Raw genomic sequence first — 16,040 nt, 5'->3', positions numbered from 1 at the left:
GTACCAACCCGTTTTGTGGTGCCAAGTCTTTTATTTTCTTTGTGTTTGTTTTTCTTTTGGAACTGATAATTTCACAGACAGCTTCAAGTGCTTTGTTTTTATTTCTCCTGTTTCAACATTCTGTGACAAATATTTGTATGTAAGATATTTGTATAGTTGTATATATTTGCTGTCTGCTAGCCACAACAACTAGGGGGCAGTATGCTTAATAACATTAGGTACCTTGCTGAAGGATGCCTCAGTAATAGGTTTACTGGACTCGAACTTGAACCCGTGAACCTCTGATCATAGGGTTGGTTGGCATGTAATGTTTTCCTGAGTGGTTCAACCTAAAAGCTTTATATGCCGTTTTTTGGGGACCCCGTATTTTTGTAAAGCAGGTTCGTGTGGACAGCAAAACTACCTTTTTTTGTATGAAAAAGCTGGTGTATCAGCCCAACCTCCAACCTGACCTATAATCTTGAGCGTGTCATACATACAACAACAGTTACAGCGCCACTTACAGGTGTGGAGGGAGGTTAAAACAGCGTTCAGGCTGTTTGTCGCATCTCTGTGTTTTTTTTTTATTGATAACCTGTGTTAGAGAACTCTTCCCCATTATGCCTTTATTATGGTCCAACATAGAACCTGTTCAATCATAGAGCAGATCCATGTCATAAGGTACATAAAAGCATAAAAAAGCTGTCCTTGATATTACATTAAAGTTCAGTAGTGATATAACATTTTAAATATAAAAATATATTTACATTATAAATATAAAAAATACATAGGACTACATGGTCCTACGTATTTTTTCCACCCGATTAGTATTTGGACACCTCTGTTATAAGTCCGACCCTGATTCAGTATCCTCAACCTGTCAAGTAGCGCTGTCCACAAATGATACTTTAATGCATTTGTCTCTAAAATGTGGCTTCATATCCCCTAGGAATGAAGCTTTGTCGACAAACCTGAGGTGTTGCAGTTCTTGTTAGTCAGCACTGGTGTCAACCTTGCTGCTCTGTCATAAATCCAAATTCACAGGCGACTCTGGGGAAGATTTATTGTGCCAAATGTCATTTGTACGGTGTAGATCCGACCATGAAAGTTTTTTGTAGCTTCTTCGAGACTGATGGCAACTGTGGGGTTCAGATTCTGGTTCTTGCTGCTGCAGGAAAATGCATGGAGTGGTGCATGGAGAAGGGATTTATTGACCATGGACAGAGCAAGAATTGTCTGAATTCTTTGTTCAAAAAATGGAAGAAAATGTTGAATTTTATTGGTACTGACTTCTAAATGAGTACCACTCAGAACATACAGAAGTTCAGAAATGATCTGATTATGGGAATATTAAAGGAAAAGATCTGAGTGAAAGGTCAGCAGGTCTTTCACCCTCAGAGCTGAGATCAGAGAGGTGGGGTGGAGAGCCGGAGTAAGAGTGTGGGCCAGATTCTGAACAGGTTCTTAGGATGAAAGAGGGTGTGATGAGTGAGATGATTGATCAGATCTCTCTTGTTCTCCCCCTTTTCATTAGTTTGTCTTTATATGCAGTAGCACTCGCCATCATTTCACCGCAACCATGCAGTTCTTCTCTGCATTGCATAATTTTGCTTGCATCGTGTGTGGAGGTGTAAGTAGATCTCGAGTCATGGCAGCTTAAGTGAGCTCAAAAGTGCTCTGTGATGTTCAGGGCGAGGAGTCTGAGACGCGTGCACACACCCAAATTACACTCATCACATTAGTCACCTTTATAGTTGTGTTACTGCCCACAGAGATGTAAGTAATCTCACGCTCAGCCCTGCATAGGTCCATATCTCAGAGCAGCACATTTACCGGATTTATGCTAACATGGTCACACTGGATCATAAACTCTTAGCACCATAGAGCTCCTATACACCAACTGCCTAGTATTTCATAACATTTTAAACAAAAAATAAGCAACATCCCATTACATAATAGTTATCAAGACAAACATTTGCACATATTCCATACGCACTGGGAATCAGTCAATCAGTATATGAGCAAACCTGTAGCATTTTTGGTCAAATAAATACATTTTATTACATTTGCATTTAAGGCATTTGGCAGACGCCCTTATCCAGAGCGACTTATAACAGGATTTATTAAAATTCCAAACTTTGACTTCAGTTAATTACATATATGTATGGAAATACAGTTGTATAATTTCTGAAGATTAGGGTATTTTAGTATACTGGCTGTCTGATTTTTATTCCTTTCTTTTTTAAGTAGACTGCATCTTTGGTTGAAATAATTTTACTTGTTGGTCCTGCTCCTGACCTTTAGCCTGTTGTACCTTGTGTGCTTTTCTGTCTCCTGTGAGTGACGTGTGATGCGACCGCCATGAGCGCTTCTTCTTCATGTGGACACCTTTACAGGCAGGAGGTTGCCGTGGGCAACAAATGTTATATTACCCCATCAATCACATTTAGTCTTCCACTGACTCGCATGAAAAGATAATCAAGCTCAAATAACCGCATTCCTGCATGCGTCGCCCCATCCTATAAACCACGCTAATAAAGATTATTGTTGCGCTCTTAAGGAGATGCCATAAAAGCGCAATTAGATGTGTGTCGGGAAATATTACCTCTCTTCCCTGCAGCTACATATGGGTCCAGTAAAGAGCTTTATGATTCGTCTGCACGACCACACGAGGGAACAATAATCTTTACCGTATTGTTACTGTCCTTGTGAATTAGTGACGTCGGTGAGATGTGCAGAGTGGCGGTGCAGAGTGAACACTGTAAAAACACATGATCTTATACTCCTTTCCTAAATTATTTATTCATAGTGTGCATCCCGCATATGTGGAAATCTGGTGATGCTGTGCAATGTAATGCAGTGTAATGTTAATGTAAATCCAAAGGTTTTGCATGGAAAGTGATTTGGGCCTGCCTTGGTGAATGACCCGGTGACTCCTGTCGGGGAATCTGTATGGCTTTTATGGCTTCCTGCAATAACTGGAACTCAGCAACTTGCTTTGAGGGAGCGCGGCTATGGTAGAGGACAGAGCCGGAACTGTTGAATAATTCAGCGCCCCCTGTCTGTGTGTGTTAGTGTCAGCAGGGTAACCCCTTAAGACCAGCAGCACCACAAATAAGCAAATACAAATTCACTCACTCACACACACACACACACACATGCACATACTCAGACACATACACAAAAACACACATGCAACCTCCAGACACATAGACAGTTACAAAAAGCTGCTAAGCTACAAATGGTGCAGACATATGGTCATATTAACATATGAACACACATGTCCACTTCAGCATAAAACTGTCTTGCACACATACCCCTACACAGACACACACACACACACGTTTGAATAATTCAGGCTGAGTGTGTAGGCCGGTGCTGAGACAGCAGGTGACCCAGCAGGACTCACTCTACCCACTGCTCAGAAGAGAGCCTTGGAAGTCCCAGAGCTCACTTGAACGCACAGAGACACACACACTTTCTCACACACTGTCTAAAGAGGGATACTCTTTGAGCTGCTTAAAGCCCACACAGAAAAGCCGGTTCTCACAACAAAAGTGGAAACTTCCTGGATGTAAATCAAGACAGAAAAAAAAGAAATATACAAATTTTTCTGCCGTGTTCTGTTAGCAACAAGTACCTGTAGTTATGTACCTTAACATGTAAAAAACAAATCACTTTTGTTGACTAGACCAAATAAAGCAATAACACTGGTATTGGGACCCTAAACTTTTAGTCCCTGAAGAGACTAAATGTACTTTATAGTCCTTGTTAGAAAGATTTTAAAAATATTTTCACAACTACTAACTTCACAGTACTGTATGTGAGTCGAACTAAAAAAAAAGAACTAAACATTGTATTATTGAACTATTTGCCATAATAGGGTATGTGTACAGCAATTCGCAATAACTAACTAAAGGCTAATGGCTGTTTCAACAACAACAGTGAAAGGAAAGGAAACAGCTGAGCAGTATTATCCAGACACAGATACGGTGGATATAAAAAGCATATAGATAGATAGATAGATAGATAGATAGATAGATAGATAGATAGATAGATAGATAGATAGATAGATAGATAGATAGATAGATAGAAAGATATGTTGTTTATCCCAGAGGGAAATTCAGTTTCCAGCTGTTTAAACTAGACAATAGATATATAGACATAAGTTCATATTGGACAAAGCAGACATAGTACACACTATACAGATGTGTAAACATGGAGGAACTTAAGAGGTGCTGCTTGTGCAGTCTAAGACAGTCCAATAATGCTTGTGTGGTGTAGATTGCAGTTCAGTGCAAAGACATGTACAGCTAAGTAGGGCTGCAACAATGCATCGATTAAATCGATTACTAAAAGAGTCTGCAACAAATTTCCGAATTGATTCAACATTTGACTATTAGCTTTTTTTTTCGTTATAAAACATGCATTTTTAAGCACCGCTTTGAACGGTGGCTGCCTGACCCCACCCTGGTTTGTGCACGTGCTCAACACGACCACGCGTTACGTGGGCTTTATTATACGCGCTAAAACAGACCTGGTCAGAGCTCCACTTTCACACTGTGTGTCACCAAGGGTGATGGTTAAAAGCAGAGGACACATTTAGTTGTGTCACCCTGTGCTGCAGTGTTTCACAATGACAATCACTTCACTTCTTCCCTCTGCATCCCTGTCACATCAACACCATCTGAGCGGCTGTTTTCTGCAGCATGAAACAAAGCCTCAAAGAAAAGAGCCTGAGCCCAGTGCATGTGGACACTGCAATGAAAAGTGTCTGAACAAAGGGAGTAAATGTGTGTGTGTCAGTGTGAGAGTTTGTGAGTGTGTGCATCTGCAGTGTAGTGTAGAGAACAAGTTCTGACAAGTTCCTGTTAAATTTTCCAATTTGTATTGTTTTTTTTTTTTTTTTTTTTTTTTTTTTATTTATTTATTGTTGTGGCAGGTGGCACTTTATTAAAAAAAGTCTATATTTGGCAGATGTAAAGCATACATGTGCATGTTTTTTGTGTTAGTCCACTTTTATTTTATTTTATTATTAGTATAAATGCCAGAAATGTAGTATAACAACTCAAGGAGCAACATGTTCTGTTTTTGAATGAAGGGTTGGAAATGAAGGCTTTTCTTTTTTTAATACGATTCTCTGATTAATCAAAAAATTGTAATAAAAAAATGACAGATTAATCAATTAGTAAAATGATAGTTAGTAGCAGCTCAAAGCAAAAGCATGTGGAATTAAAGAGACTAATGGCCTGGGGGAGGAACAACCTTCTCAGTCTGTTGGCCAGGTTTTTGTGATGAGACCGTAATAACTCATTTCCCCACATTTAATGTGACCTATGTGGTACAACAAACCTGTTCTGGAGGGAAAAAAGAAGTGTTGCATAAGTGTGCACACCCTAATACTGTTAAAAAATGTAATGGGCTGGCCCATTCCTTTTAATTAAGGTAATTATCTTGTGTTCCTTGGGCAGGAAGAGATATTTTGGTTAAAATCCATAAAGTCAAAGCAATCAAATGTTGGACATTCCTCTTGATTACTGTGTTTTCTGTGGTTTAGAGATGAAAACAAGTGGCTTGTATTGGAGAATCTTTTTTGAAGTAATTTGAGGTCACAAACGTCTTGCCTGTTCCAGCCTGAAGCTATTGAGACACCGCAGGAAGTGCTTGCCAGAGCTGCTGCCAAGGGTCTGCTAGATGGTATCTATCCAAGTCAGCCGGCCAAGAAGGACCGGCGTGGTCGTCAGCGTCATCAGGCCCCACGCTGCGCTTCTCAGCCCCGCCCACGTGCCTCCCGCGGCAACCAATCCGATGTGAGGGAGTTCCAAGCCAGCCAGATGAAAGACAGCAGCTCAAAGCCCTTGGTGGGGTCTTACAGGAGTCAAGGCTCTGTACCATCCGGAGGTAAGCTAGTCCAGCTTCATCATCCTCACCACTCCTTCTCCTGCCAGCTTCCTTTCATTCCCACCACTCCAGCGCTCCATTTCCTTTTGTCCTCATTAAATAAAACACAAAGCGGACGGTGCTGCAGCACTACCATACTCCAATGTTGTAACCATCTTTTACTGGATGCTGTATAGCTGTCATCTCGGAGGGTTTTATGAGATCACTGCTCATCCTGTAAGGGATAAAGGCGAATGGACTTCATATAGAATTTGCGGCACCCTATACATGTCAGAAGTGTCTGCAGAAATAATTTGTGCTGTGTCTGTGTTGGTGTGTTGAAATGTTTATACCAGAATGTGTGCAGGACAGGTCTGTTGTTCTGAGGCTGGGAAACATCATCAGCCAGAATTAAAAATGTAGGAGAACAAAGGCAGCGCAAATGTACATTAAAATGGTTAAAAATTTCAGTACCGAACAGCAGAAAAACGACCTTTTTAGATAACGTAGGTGTATTTCGTTTCTTTTTATTGGGGTTATATACACTACCATACGCACTACCAACATTTAGAGTCATTGATGAAAGAAATGTTGATGAAATTTGACAACAGAATGCTCTTGAAACAAGGCATTTTCCACAGTACAGCCATGACAGGAAGCATTAGTTTGGCCATCTGTCCGTTCATCTGTCCCATTAAGTGAACACAATATTCAATGTCATGAGAAAACCTCTTCAAAATCGATATAAATTTCCACAAGGACTCAATAATATATATGCTCACTAATGCTGAGCATATATATTATTTGTTGTTGTTGTTGTGATTACTGTCCTATTTCTCACCATAGAAAGATTTTTAAAATTATTAGAATTTGGTGGTCAAAGTTCATCTTGATTCAAGGTTAAATTGACCTGCTCTTCTGCAAGTGTAATGCAGAAGTAAAAAAAAAACGACACTATTCTTGTTACAAATAGGGGGTCATTCTTTGCCTTTTATTACCACTATCTGTTATTTAATTCATACTGTATTCAGGGCATAGCAGTATGGCAAATTTTAAGGGGTGAATATTGGTAGTTCTTGGGGGACTTAATGGGAGACATTGAATGTAAATAAGTCTCTTGTTTTACATCAATATATAGTAGTGTTTGTTTTTTAAAAATGTTGAATTTCAAGTAGGCTGACATTTGTAATGTTTCAGCTTCCAGAAAGTGTGCCACTTCATAATGCAGTTGCAAAACAATTGCAGATATTTGACAGTTGTATAAAAAAAGAAAAATAACCCACATGGCAAAAATAATGCTGAAATACGTAATAATTAAGCCGCCCATATGACAAACTGACTGAAGACTGACAGGATAAAAAATACTGCTAAACAATGTCTTTTGACATCACAGAATTACACACGCTACATAATTCACGCTGACAGCGTACACCCCTTTAAAAATAACCAAATGTATGCGATTGGACTGCATACATTTGGATATGCAAATTTAATAAAGGTAAGGAAAATAAATAAAAAGTGTTTTGGAGTTTCATAAAAAAAAAGGGTTTACAAAAGAGTCTGTTCTCATGAAACAAAGGCCTGTTCTTTTATGTTGTTAGCCCATTGGGTCTGAAATGTGTAGCTGAATATTCCTAACAAGAAATGCACTATTGGTTTTGATTGTAAATGTTCTACGTCCACTGGAATTTACTGTCATTTTATTACTGCCTGCATGAAGAGAGTAGACTCAAGGATATGGTTAGGCTTGGTGGTGTGATGGGTTCTATATGGTTTCTATAAATGGCCCCAAGTACCTAAAAATCTTTCTGTTCTGCGAGAATTTACATTAGCCTAAAGTAGATCTACTGGCCGTACTTGTGTTTTGAGTTTCAAATCTTTTTGCCATGTGCTCAGACCCTCAGAATAGCAACTGTCTTTGCATGATTTTGACGGAGGTAAATAGTAAACTATCGGCAAATATTGTTAAAATGTTGACTGCTGTCTTCTATCAGTGTTAGAATAAAAGTAGCACATTTTACCTCACTCTCACAGTGAAATCCAAAGCCACGTCATCTAAGACCACCCCTTCAAAAACAGTCTCCAGCCCTATTCCTGGTCTGTCTCGTCAGGGACTGACCTGCAAGTCCAGCTCGAACCTCAGCTCTGCCAGTGATTCTCCTGGTCCGATGGGCCCACCATCTGCAGCAGCCCCACCCAAAGTTCATCAAGAGATACTTCGCTCTGTGGCAGTCACTCTTCCTACTGTGCGGTTCCCAGAGTTCAGTCCACCTGGCCTGCCCCCTCCGCGTCTAAGCATGGTCAACTTGCGACCCCAGACTCGACCCCGGGCCCCAAACTCATACATGCAGTGGAGGTACAGCATCCCCCCAACACCCAACTCGCAGTCAAGCAACAGCATGCCGGGAGTGGTCAAACAACTCCGCCCATGGCTCTGATACAAACACACACACACACACACACACACACACACACACACACACACACACACACACACACATACTCGTGCATACACTAATCATCAATAACATTATGACCATGCACAGGCGCTACAGTTTTAGCTGGTTAGCCACCACAATTTCATCCTTTTATAGGACTAAAAACAACAAATAAATAAATAAAACACACATACACACACACACACACACACATATGAAGTCACATATTCTTTAACATGCATGCTTAGCATTTTCTTTCATGCAAATCCTCTGCAATACATGACTGGGTACTACTTACTACTGTCCAAATAATGTTACTACTTTGGATGAATAAGTGTACTTATGTTTACTAAAGATATCAGTATTAGTGTGTCTGATGTTTGCCAGTAAAATATTAAACCTCTGACACAGTCTTTGTTTTCAAATGCCTTTATTCTCACAATGGATTACATAACCATGGTGTAAAAAATAAGCAACAACAGAAGAAATGTCATATATAGATCTACCATTTTTAATTTTGTAAGTTTGTGAATAATTTGAGTTTATATTTTCAAAGGAATCACATTTGTTTTTTTGTTTTTTTCTTTAAACCCTGAAGGAAGGTTTAAAAGGTGCTTAAATACTGGGACTCAGAGGAAGTTAGTGAGGATATTAACACTACCTGCGAGGCTGCTTTCTCCAACGAGAAGGGCATCTGTGTGTGAATGCATGTGGTGTTTGTGTGTGAGAGGTGGAGCTGGTGGTGGACTTGGGTGGAGGAGTTGCTGGTAACACCCCGGTGTACACACACCAGTTCACCTCCAACGGCTGCATCTCGACAACCTTACTAAGATAAACGGAAGGGCCAATCGCGGTCCAGGCTGAGCGCTTCGGCTTACGAAAGGCAGAGAAAGATTTGATTTTGCTGTGCCAGAACAGGATTCTTTTCCCATCCTGTATGATTAGAAATACATGCCATGCCACTGACCTCGTAGTCAAAATTGTGGGGTTTTGTGTACTGAGACCATGATCCTTCGGGCCAAACTCTCAATGTTGTCTGATTTCCTTTTTCCTCTTTATTCAACAGCACATTTATTTCTTTTTCCCCCCTCACCTCCTCCCATTCTGTCCATTCCTTTATGATGGGCTTAACATTGCCCTGGAGAGGGGGAAAAATGCACACTTCCTTTTTTCCCTGGACGCTGTTCTAATCGCTTTTTAATGTTAACTCACATTTATGGAACACATTACTTTATCGGTTCTCAATCGGACTGGGTGAAACTGGAGCGGAATTCAGTCCAAACCTGCTGCATACTGATGTTTCTTTTCCTTCTGAATTAATCTGCTGTTCATTATGAAGCAATTGAGTTTGTTTACGCACATTTCTTATCAGGCTTGTTCAAGCTGTCATTGTTACTTCATTAAAATATAAAATATGATTTTTTTTTCTGCATTTAATTACAAGAGTGAAATTGTGTTCATTTGTTCAGTCATGAATACAATGTTCCAGTTCTCCCAACTCATAAAAACATTTTATTAAATACATGGGAGCTGTAATGTTAGCGTAATTTGTTGATTAGAGAGAATTTATTATGTCTCCTTTTTATTTAATGATTTATGTGTTTGCGACAATAAAACATGAAACGGTGGATGTTGCTTATGGACTGAATATGAAACAAGCTGATTTTAGCTTAAACCTGTCGGGTAAAACACAATACCGGTGTGTGCCATCTACCCCTTAACACTCGTGTACAAGAAGAAAAAATTAGAAATACTTAAAATGAAATTTAACGTTTAACGAAATTTAACATCCTATAGTCTGTAGTAACACACTATTCAGCCACAAAGGCTCAAATTATTCAATTAACAGCACACTTCAGCAACCAGTCAGTTACATTTGTTGTAAATATTTTTATGGTGTATTCTTGTAGTAAAATTGTGAAAGAGCAGCATATTGTCCCAGATTTCTGGGCTGTAGTATATGTATTCAAGGTATGTGCATTATGATGATTATTGTTATTATTATATTATAAATAATGAAGTGGATCTGTATATGGTGCTGATTTCTGTTGAGTGTTGTAGGGGTGTGAAAAACAAAAGTCCCTCTTTCGGGTGACATGGTGCATGTTTGGTACAGAATGACACACATGATGCCACGGCATATAGATGAGATGTCAATCAAACTTGAAAACGCAGACCAGACATCCTCAGAATATGTAAAACTGAAGAAAAACAAAGAACACATGGGTGGAAAGAAATTAAAAAAAAAGCCAGCTCAGTGCTGGAAACCTGCGTCAAGGCCTGGGCGTGGCTTTAGTAAGGGCCGGCATTTAACCGGTTGGGGCTGAACTGGGCATGCTCAGACACCATAGAAGTCATACACTTTTAGTGATACATTGTGGCATAATGGCACAGTGCGGCAGCTAATCTTTTCCTTTAATCTTTTTTTTTTTTTTTTTTGGTTTGGTGGTTTATGCTTGTCTCCTGGCTCTGCACAGTAATTTTTTAATGGCTTATTTACATCAACAGTTTAGTGTGTCTCGCTCTCCTTGGACGTACTAGAGGCTGTGCTGTCTGTCCATCATGGCGGGACTGGCCTGTCATTGGTGCGGGAGTTCGCCCGCGGGCTTCTTCTGTTTCAGGGTGTCTATGAGGGACTGGACGCCACGCTTGACGCTGGTGGTGACGCGGCGAGTCACCGAGTCCGAGGGGGGAGGGGAGGAGGAACCAGCCTTCTGAGAGGGAGAGCGAGCCACCAGACACTTCTGATATCTCAGCTGAAAGGACAAGGCCAGAAAAGTGTGAGCTGAAGTGAGGGAAGAGTGACAGATGATAAAAACCTGCAGTCTTATGCACTAATAACCTTTATTATTACTAAAAGGCCATGAACTGTATTCTCGTATGCCATTGTCTAAACTAAACTACTTTTCCTGACTATTTTTACATTGTAGAATAAAACTGAAGAGGATGTAAAAAAAAAAAAAAGTAAACAAAGCTAAACTTTTCATATATGAACAAAAGAATTAAACATGATTAATCATAATGAATCCTTGTTTGATTAAATCATTTCCATTTTTTAATGAGTTAATCTCTTATTCTCCTTAACTGCTTAGTCCCGTTACTCAGGGCCACTGCCGGAGCCCATCCGTTAAATTTCAATGAAAAAGAATGTCCACACTTCAGGTTTTATGGTCCCTAGATTACAAAACAGCCTTCATCATAGCTGCCATATCCTGAGGAGGTGTGTCAGTCATTTTGACTGGTAGAAATTGGTAGAAATCTCCACATTTTAACTTAAAAAAAAAAAATCTGTGAATCTTACCACGCAGGCCGACTGCACGGCCTCAGACACGTTCCCAGCATTGGGCTCGCACCAGAACGCATGGCACTGGAAGTGCTGGTTGCCCGTATCCATGATGAAAGCGAAGGTGTGCACGTCCCGGCCCACGCCCATGAAGGACAGGAAACGCACGCGGCAGTCCACCACAACTTCCTCATCTTCTTCCTGAGAGAAGAAGAAGCAGATACAGCAACCTTGCAACCCTGCTAATTCTTTTAAATAGCATCACTGATCTGGTGTCTGCAACACTATTTTTACCACGAACCCCTGCAGGGTGGTAGTGACCTCACCTACTACCATTGTGTCCCTGAGCAAGACATCTTAACCCTGAGTGTCTCCAGTGTGACTGTCCCTGTAATAACTGATTGTAAGTCACTCTGGATAAGGCTCTGTGATAAATGCTGTAAATGTAAATGGCATCAAAGGATTAGAGGGCGCAAACAAATGCATCGTTCATGGGAAATGGAAGGTATATTATTCCGGGACAAAAGATGATTTAAAACAGGATAATACGTATCCTGCCTCCACTGTCAGAGTCGGGGGAAGAGAATTTCCTCGATTATCTTTTTAAAATGGCACCTGTCGAGGCAGTGACATATATTACGGTGACCTTCTTCGGACCATTATTCCTGCTGCCAGCACATCAAACTGGCTAATGTATAAAGAAAACATGATTCATCAGTCCATGTTCCACAGTCCGGTTCTGATGTCCCCATTGTTGGTGCAATGAGCCCCATACGCAACATAATGCAATAACCCACGTTCTGATTCCATTTTATTTGAAGTGGCATCAAATGTAGCCATTTGAGCTACTGCATGTGTTTCCCATGCACATCAGTGACCCAGTTGCTGGTTCTCGGTTGTCCTTCCTTGGACAGCTTTTGGTAGGTCTGGACTACTGGTCACCAGGAACATCCCACAAGAGCTAGAGTTTTGGAGATGCTATCAGTGCCATTACATTCTGGCTCTTGTCAAAGTCACTCAAACCCTTATCCTTTGGGCAGTGGTGGCCTAGCGGGTGAGGAAGTGCAACCGTAATCGGAAGGTTGCCGACCCACCAAGGCTGCCACTGAGCAAAGTACTGTGCCCACACACTGCACCCCGGGTGCCTGTCATGGTTGCCCACTGCTCACCAAGGCGATGGGTTAAACACACTTCATTGTGTGCCCCAGTGTTGCTGCAGTGTTCCAATGACAATCGCTTCACTTTTACTTATGAAACAAATCAAAGCTATTCACTCCATAGCACTTCAACACAGCATGACTGTTCGAGTTCAGCCTAATGTATGTAGCAACCATTTTAACCAGATAATTAACGTTACTCCCTTCACCCATCAGTGGTTTCAACGTTCTGGCTTATTGTAATGGAAATGGTGTACCATACAAGAGATCTTCTGCTGCTAGGCAATGGCAAGATTAAAACAAATAAAGAGTTTTTCAATTTCTTGTTTGCGCTGTACGACTAATCTGGAATATTTAGAAAAAGAACATACGAGGGGAATGCATTTGAACTCTCCTCGTAAACATGACCTCATATGAACGCATCAATTCGACGTGTGATTTTGCAGGTTGGTTAAAATGCCACGCTCTACATTTATTTATGCGCTGGAGTCATAACCTGCGTTAAGATATGCAGCCGGTGTAGGAAGCATGCACAGGCCCTTTTGAACTTTTAATATCAAAGACAGCCGGATTCTGCCTCTAGTAGCTAAAATCAGATTGCCTACCTTTTCTTTGATGACGCAGACGGTAGCATCTGCCACGTTTAGGATGACGGGAGCCCAGTCCTCTTTCCCTGTGGAGGAGATCAGGCTGTCGATGGCCCCGTTAATGATGTCCATGCCTGAGCAGACGTACAAAACATAAGTATGCATAACTGTGTACCGTCTACAAAAAAAAAAACATCTTTACCTTATAGTGGACATTGTTGAGCACATAAAATTATTTTATAATCACTATCATGTTGAATAGATTTTTTTATTCTGGCTAAAACAGTCTCACCTCTGAGCAAAATATACTATAGAAGTTTGGTTCCATTTGGAGGAAGTAGTACATAGAACAATTAACGTTTCTCATGTTAAAAGTTCTCATATTGCAGGCTACATTTACTTTTTAGCTCTAGAATTATAGATTTACAAAATGTTATGTTTACCCACAACTATGACATCACTACAAAAACCCAGGACACCGTCTTGACATCACAAGGACGCTGATAGATTGCTTAGATGGTGGTCGCTTTATAGGGCTCAGACTCATGTTCTCTACAGAGGACTAATATGAATGGCTGGGCCTTGAGAAGTTCTAGAGAGGTGTCTCACCGATGGGACGCGACACTGACGTCATGCCCAGGTAGAGCACATGGAACCGCTGGTCTTGATCTGTCTTTGGCGTGGGGAACTCTACTGGGAGAACCAAAAATGTCAGAAAACACCTTGCTGACGAACACGCACCTGCAGAGAGTTTCATTGAGTGGTTCAATACCCCAAAAGACAGAAAATTAAGCAGGTATGAATATGGGAGGAGGAGGTTAGTAGACACAAAAGCAGGGTGGAAAAAAATAAGTAAATATGCGACTGAATCCTTGAAATCCCAGAGCATGGCAGACAGCTTTTTTTTGTGTGTGTGTGTATGTGTCAGTGGTTTTTAAAAATCCAGATGAGAACAGAAGCTATTTCAGTTACACACCGCCCATGGGGATGGGGGAATGAAAGACGGGATTAAAACCAATGTGTGTACTACGTTCTGAAAGCGAAAGATAGGGGCTGACAGAGCAGGTGATTTCTACTCCCAAAATTCCTTTGATCCCATGGCTGGCGCGGCTGCCTGGCTGCATGGCCAGCTCTGAGAAGCTCTGTTAATTGGCATTTAATGAGGTCGGCAACGCTTGTGTGCTAAATGCTAATATAAGACTTTTACTCTCCGCAGACTCGCTGTTTTTCTCGCAGTCAGCACAAAATTCATTCTGTTGTTCTTTAATTATCAAAGGAGATAAAAGACTGAGGAGCAAACCATGAGACTAATAAAATAATAAAACAACAGAAATGAATATTTTCAAGATGTGGGGGTAGGGGGAAGGATAGTGTAAACCGAGGAAGACGAAGAGCAAACAAAAGATGACGAGGGTGGCGCTGAGATCAGCATTAGCACGGGATTAGACAGGCTCATCTGAACACAGAGATCAAAAAGTCTCAGGGGACGGGGACGGGGACAGATTCAGAGTAAGTGTGTTTGTTGGATGTCCTCACAAAGAGGTAAAAACAAAACAAAACCAAACTTGACATTTAAGTACAAAAGGGGACATTTTGCACGTCCTCTCTACACTGTCAGAAAATAAAGCGCATAATATGGGGGCTTGTCAGTGGGACAGTTCACCCAATAAATATCACATTCCCCTTCCAATACGCCACATATATGTACATTTTGTTTTATGAATAGACTCAAATACATTATACAGTTATGTCATGTTCACAGGTCATCGTGAATCGTTCCTACCTCGGAGGGGTACATCAGTGCTAGTGTTGGAAGTGCTGCCAGATGCAGCTTTGGCATTCTTCCGTTCGGCCATAATCTGTTGAGGAGCAGCAGGTTCGGGGTTAATTGCAAGTCAAACGGGGGAAAAACAGGCATCTGAATTAGAACTCTGAATTAGAAACCTGACACGGCATTCCGTTCTATGCTAACATGATATTTAGCATGCTCAAACAGCAGGACATATTTTTTGTTTGTCCAAAAGTTTGGAATGAAACCAACGGCATCAATACAATCGCCAGGAAAAATGTTGCAGTATGCAACCACAGACCATGTCCCACAATGCAGTTCAGTAGTGACACCAACAGGGAAATGGTTAACAGCGACCATGGTCATATGACGTGAGCTACTAACGCGGTTCACATTTTCTGACTGCTGAAGTGCTCCTACAGGCCCAGAGATCATCTTGTTCCAGCTGAGGCTCTCAGGAAGTGACATGGAGCAGTCCGAACAGTGCATCTGAAATGATGCGGACAAATGTTCACTGACACAAAAGTACGCTGGTGTGCAATTTGGATGAACAGTAGATCTGTAAGGTACCAGGAACACAGTAACGAGCCGAAGGCAAGTCAGCAGCTTGGGGAGAGCGATGCTGAATCTTCTTCCGTGAGACGTCATAAAAGCTATTTCAAATGACGGATGACTGTTTTAATGATCACACTTTAACAACTGAAGGTGGAAAAAAGGAAAAATACAAAAGAGAGCTGGTCAGACCACATTGTTCGTTCTATTCGGTCTCCAGTACTTCTCACCTTGTCCCTCTACTACTGAAGGTACAAGGAAGTTCCCCTCAAGGTCCGAACAGCACAGTGGCTGAGTATTTTCAAGCGGCGGCTTCAGACCTTCCTCTTTAGATAATACTTAGACTAACTTGTGATTTTCTTATAGTCTGACTTC

At 41.0% G+C, this 16,040-nt stretch overlaps 2 protein-coding genes across 8 annotated transcripts in view; one reads left to right on the top strand and one right to left on the bottom strand.

The window, feature by feature from the left end:
* LOC114767791 (putative methyltransferase NSUN7) overlaps positions 1–10,680 on the top strand; it is a 31,912-nt gene extending 21,232 nt beyond the window's left edge. For 2 of the 3 annotated variants that reach the window (XM_028959509.1, XM_028959508.1), the window contains exons 12-13: positions 5,613–5,880; positions 7,894–10,680. In XM_028959509.1, coding sequence (XP_028815342.1) covers positions 5,613–5,880; positions 7,894–8,297 — 672 coding nt within the window. In that variant the 3' untranslated portion in view covers positions 8,298–10,680. The remainder of the gene's footprint in view (positions 1–5,612; positions 5,881–7,893) is intronic. The other variant, XM_028959511.1, reaches the window with a different exon arrangement.
* LOC114767789 (amyloid-beta A4 precursor protein-binding family B member 2-like) overlaps positions 8,715–16,040 on the bottom strand; it is a 35,555-nt gene continuing 28,229 nt past the window's right edge. For 3 of the 5 annotated variants that reach the window (XM_028959503.1, XM_028959506.1, XM_028959504.1), the window contains exons 10-14: positions 15,108–15,183; positions 13,934–14,017; positions 13,343–13,458; positions 11,599–11,781; positions 8,715–11,053 (exon numbers count right to left, since the gene is read on the bottom strand). In XM_028959503.1, coding sequence (XP_028815336.1) covers positions 10,877–11,053; positions 11,599–11,781; positions 13,343–13,458; positions 13,934–14,017; positions 15,108–15,183 — 636 coding nt within the window. In that variant the 3' untranslated portion in view covers positions 8,715–10,876. The remainder of the gene's footprint in view (positions 11,054–11,598; positions 11,782–13,342; positions 13,459–13,933; positions 14,018–15,107; positions 15,184–16,040) is intronic. The other 2 variants (XM_028959505.1, XM_028959507.1) reach the window with 2 other exon arrangements.

Source organism: Denticeps clupeoides, chromosome 18 (genome assembly GCF_900700375.1).
Source record: "Denticeps clupeoides chromosome 18, fDenClu1.1, whole genome shotgun sequence".
In the NCBI taxonomy this organism is placed as follows: Eukaryota; Metazoa; Chordata; class Actinopteri; order Clupeiformes; family Denticipitidae; genus Denticeps; species Denticeps clupeoides.
Note: the sequence above shows the minus strand (reverse complement) of the source record. Positions and strands in the feature narration are given on the sequence as shown.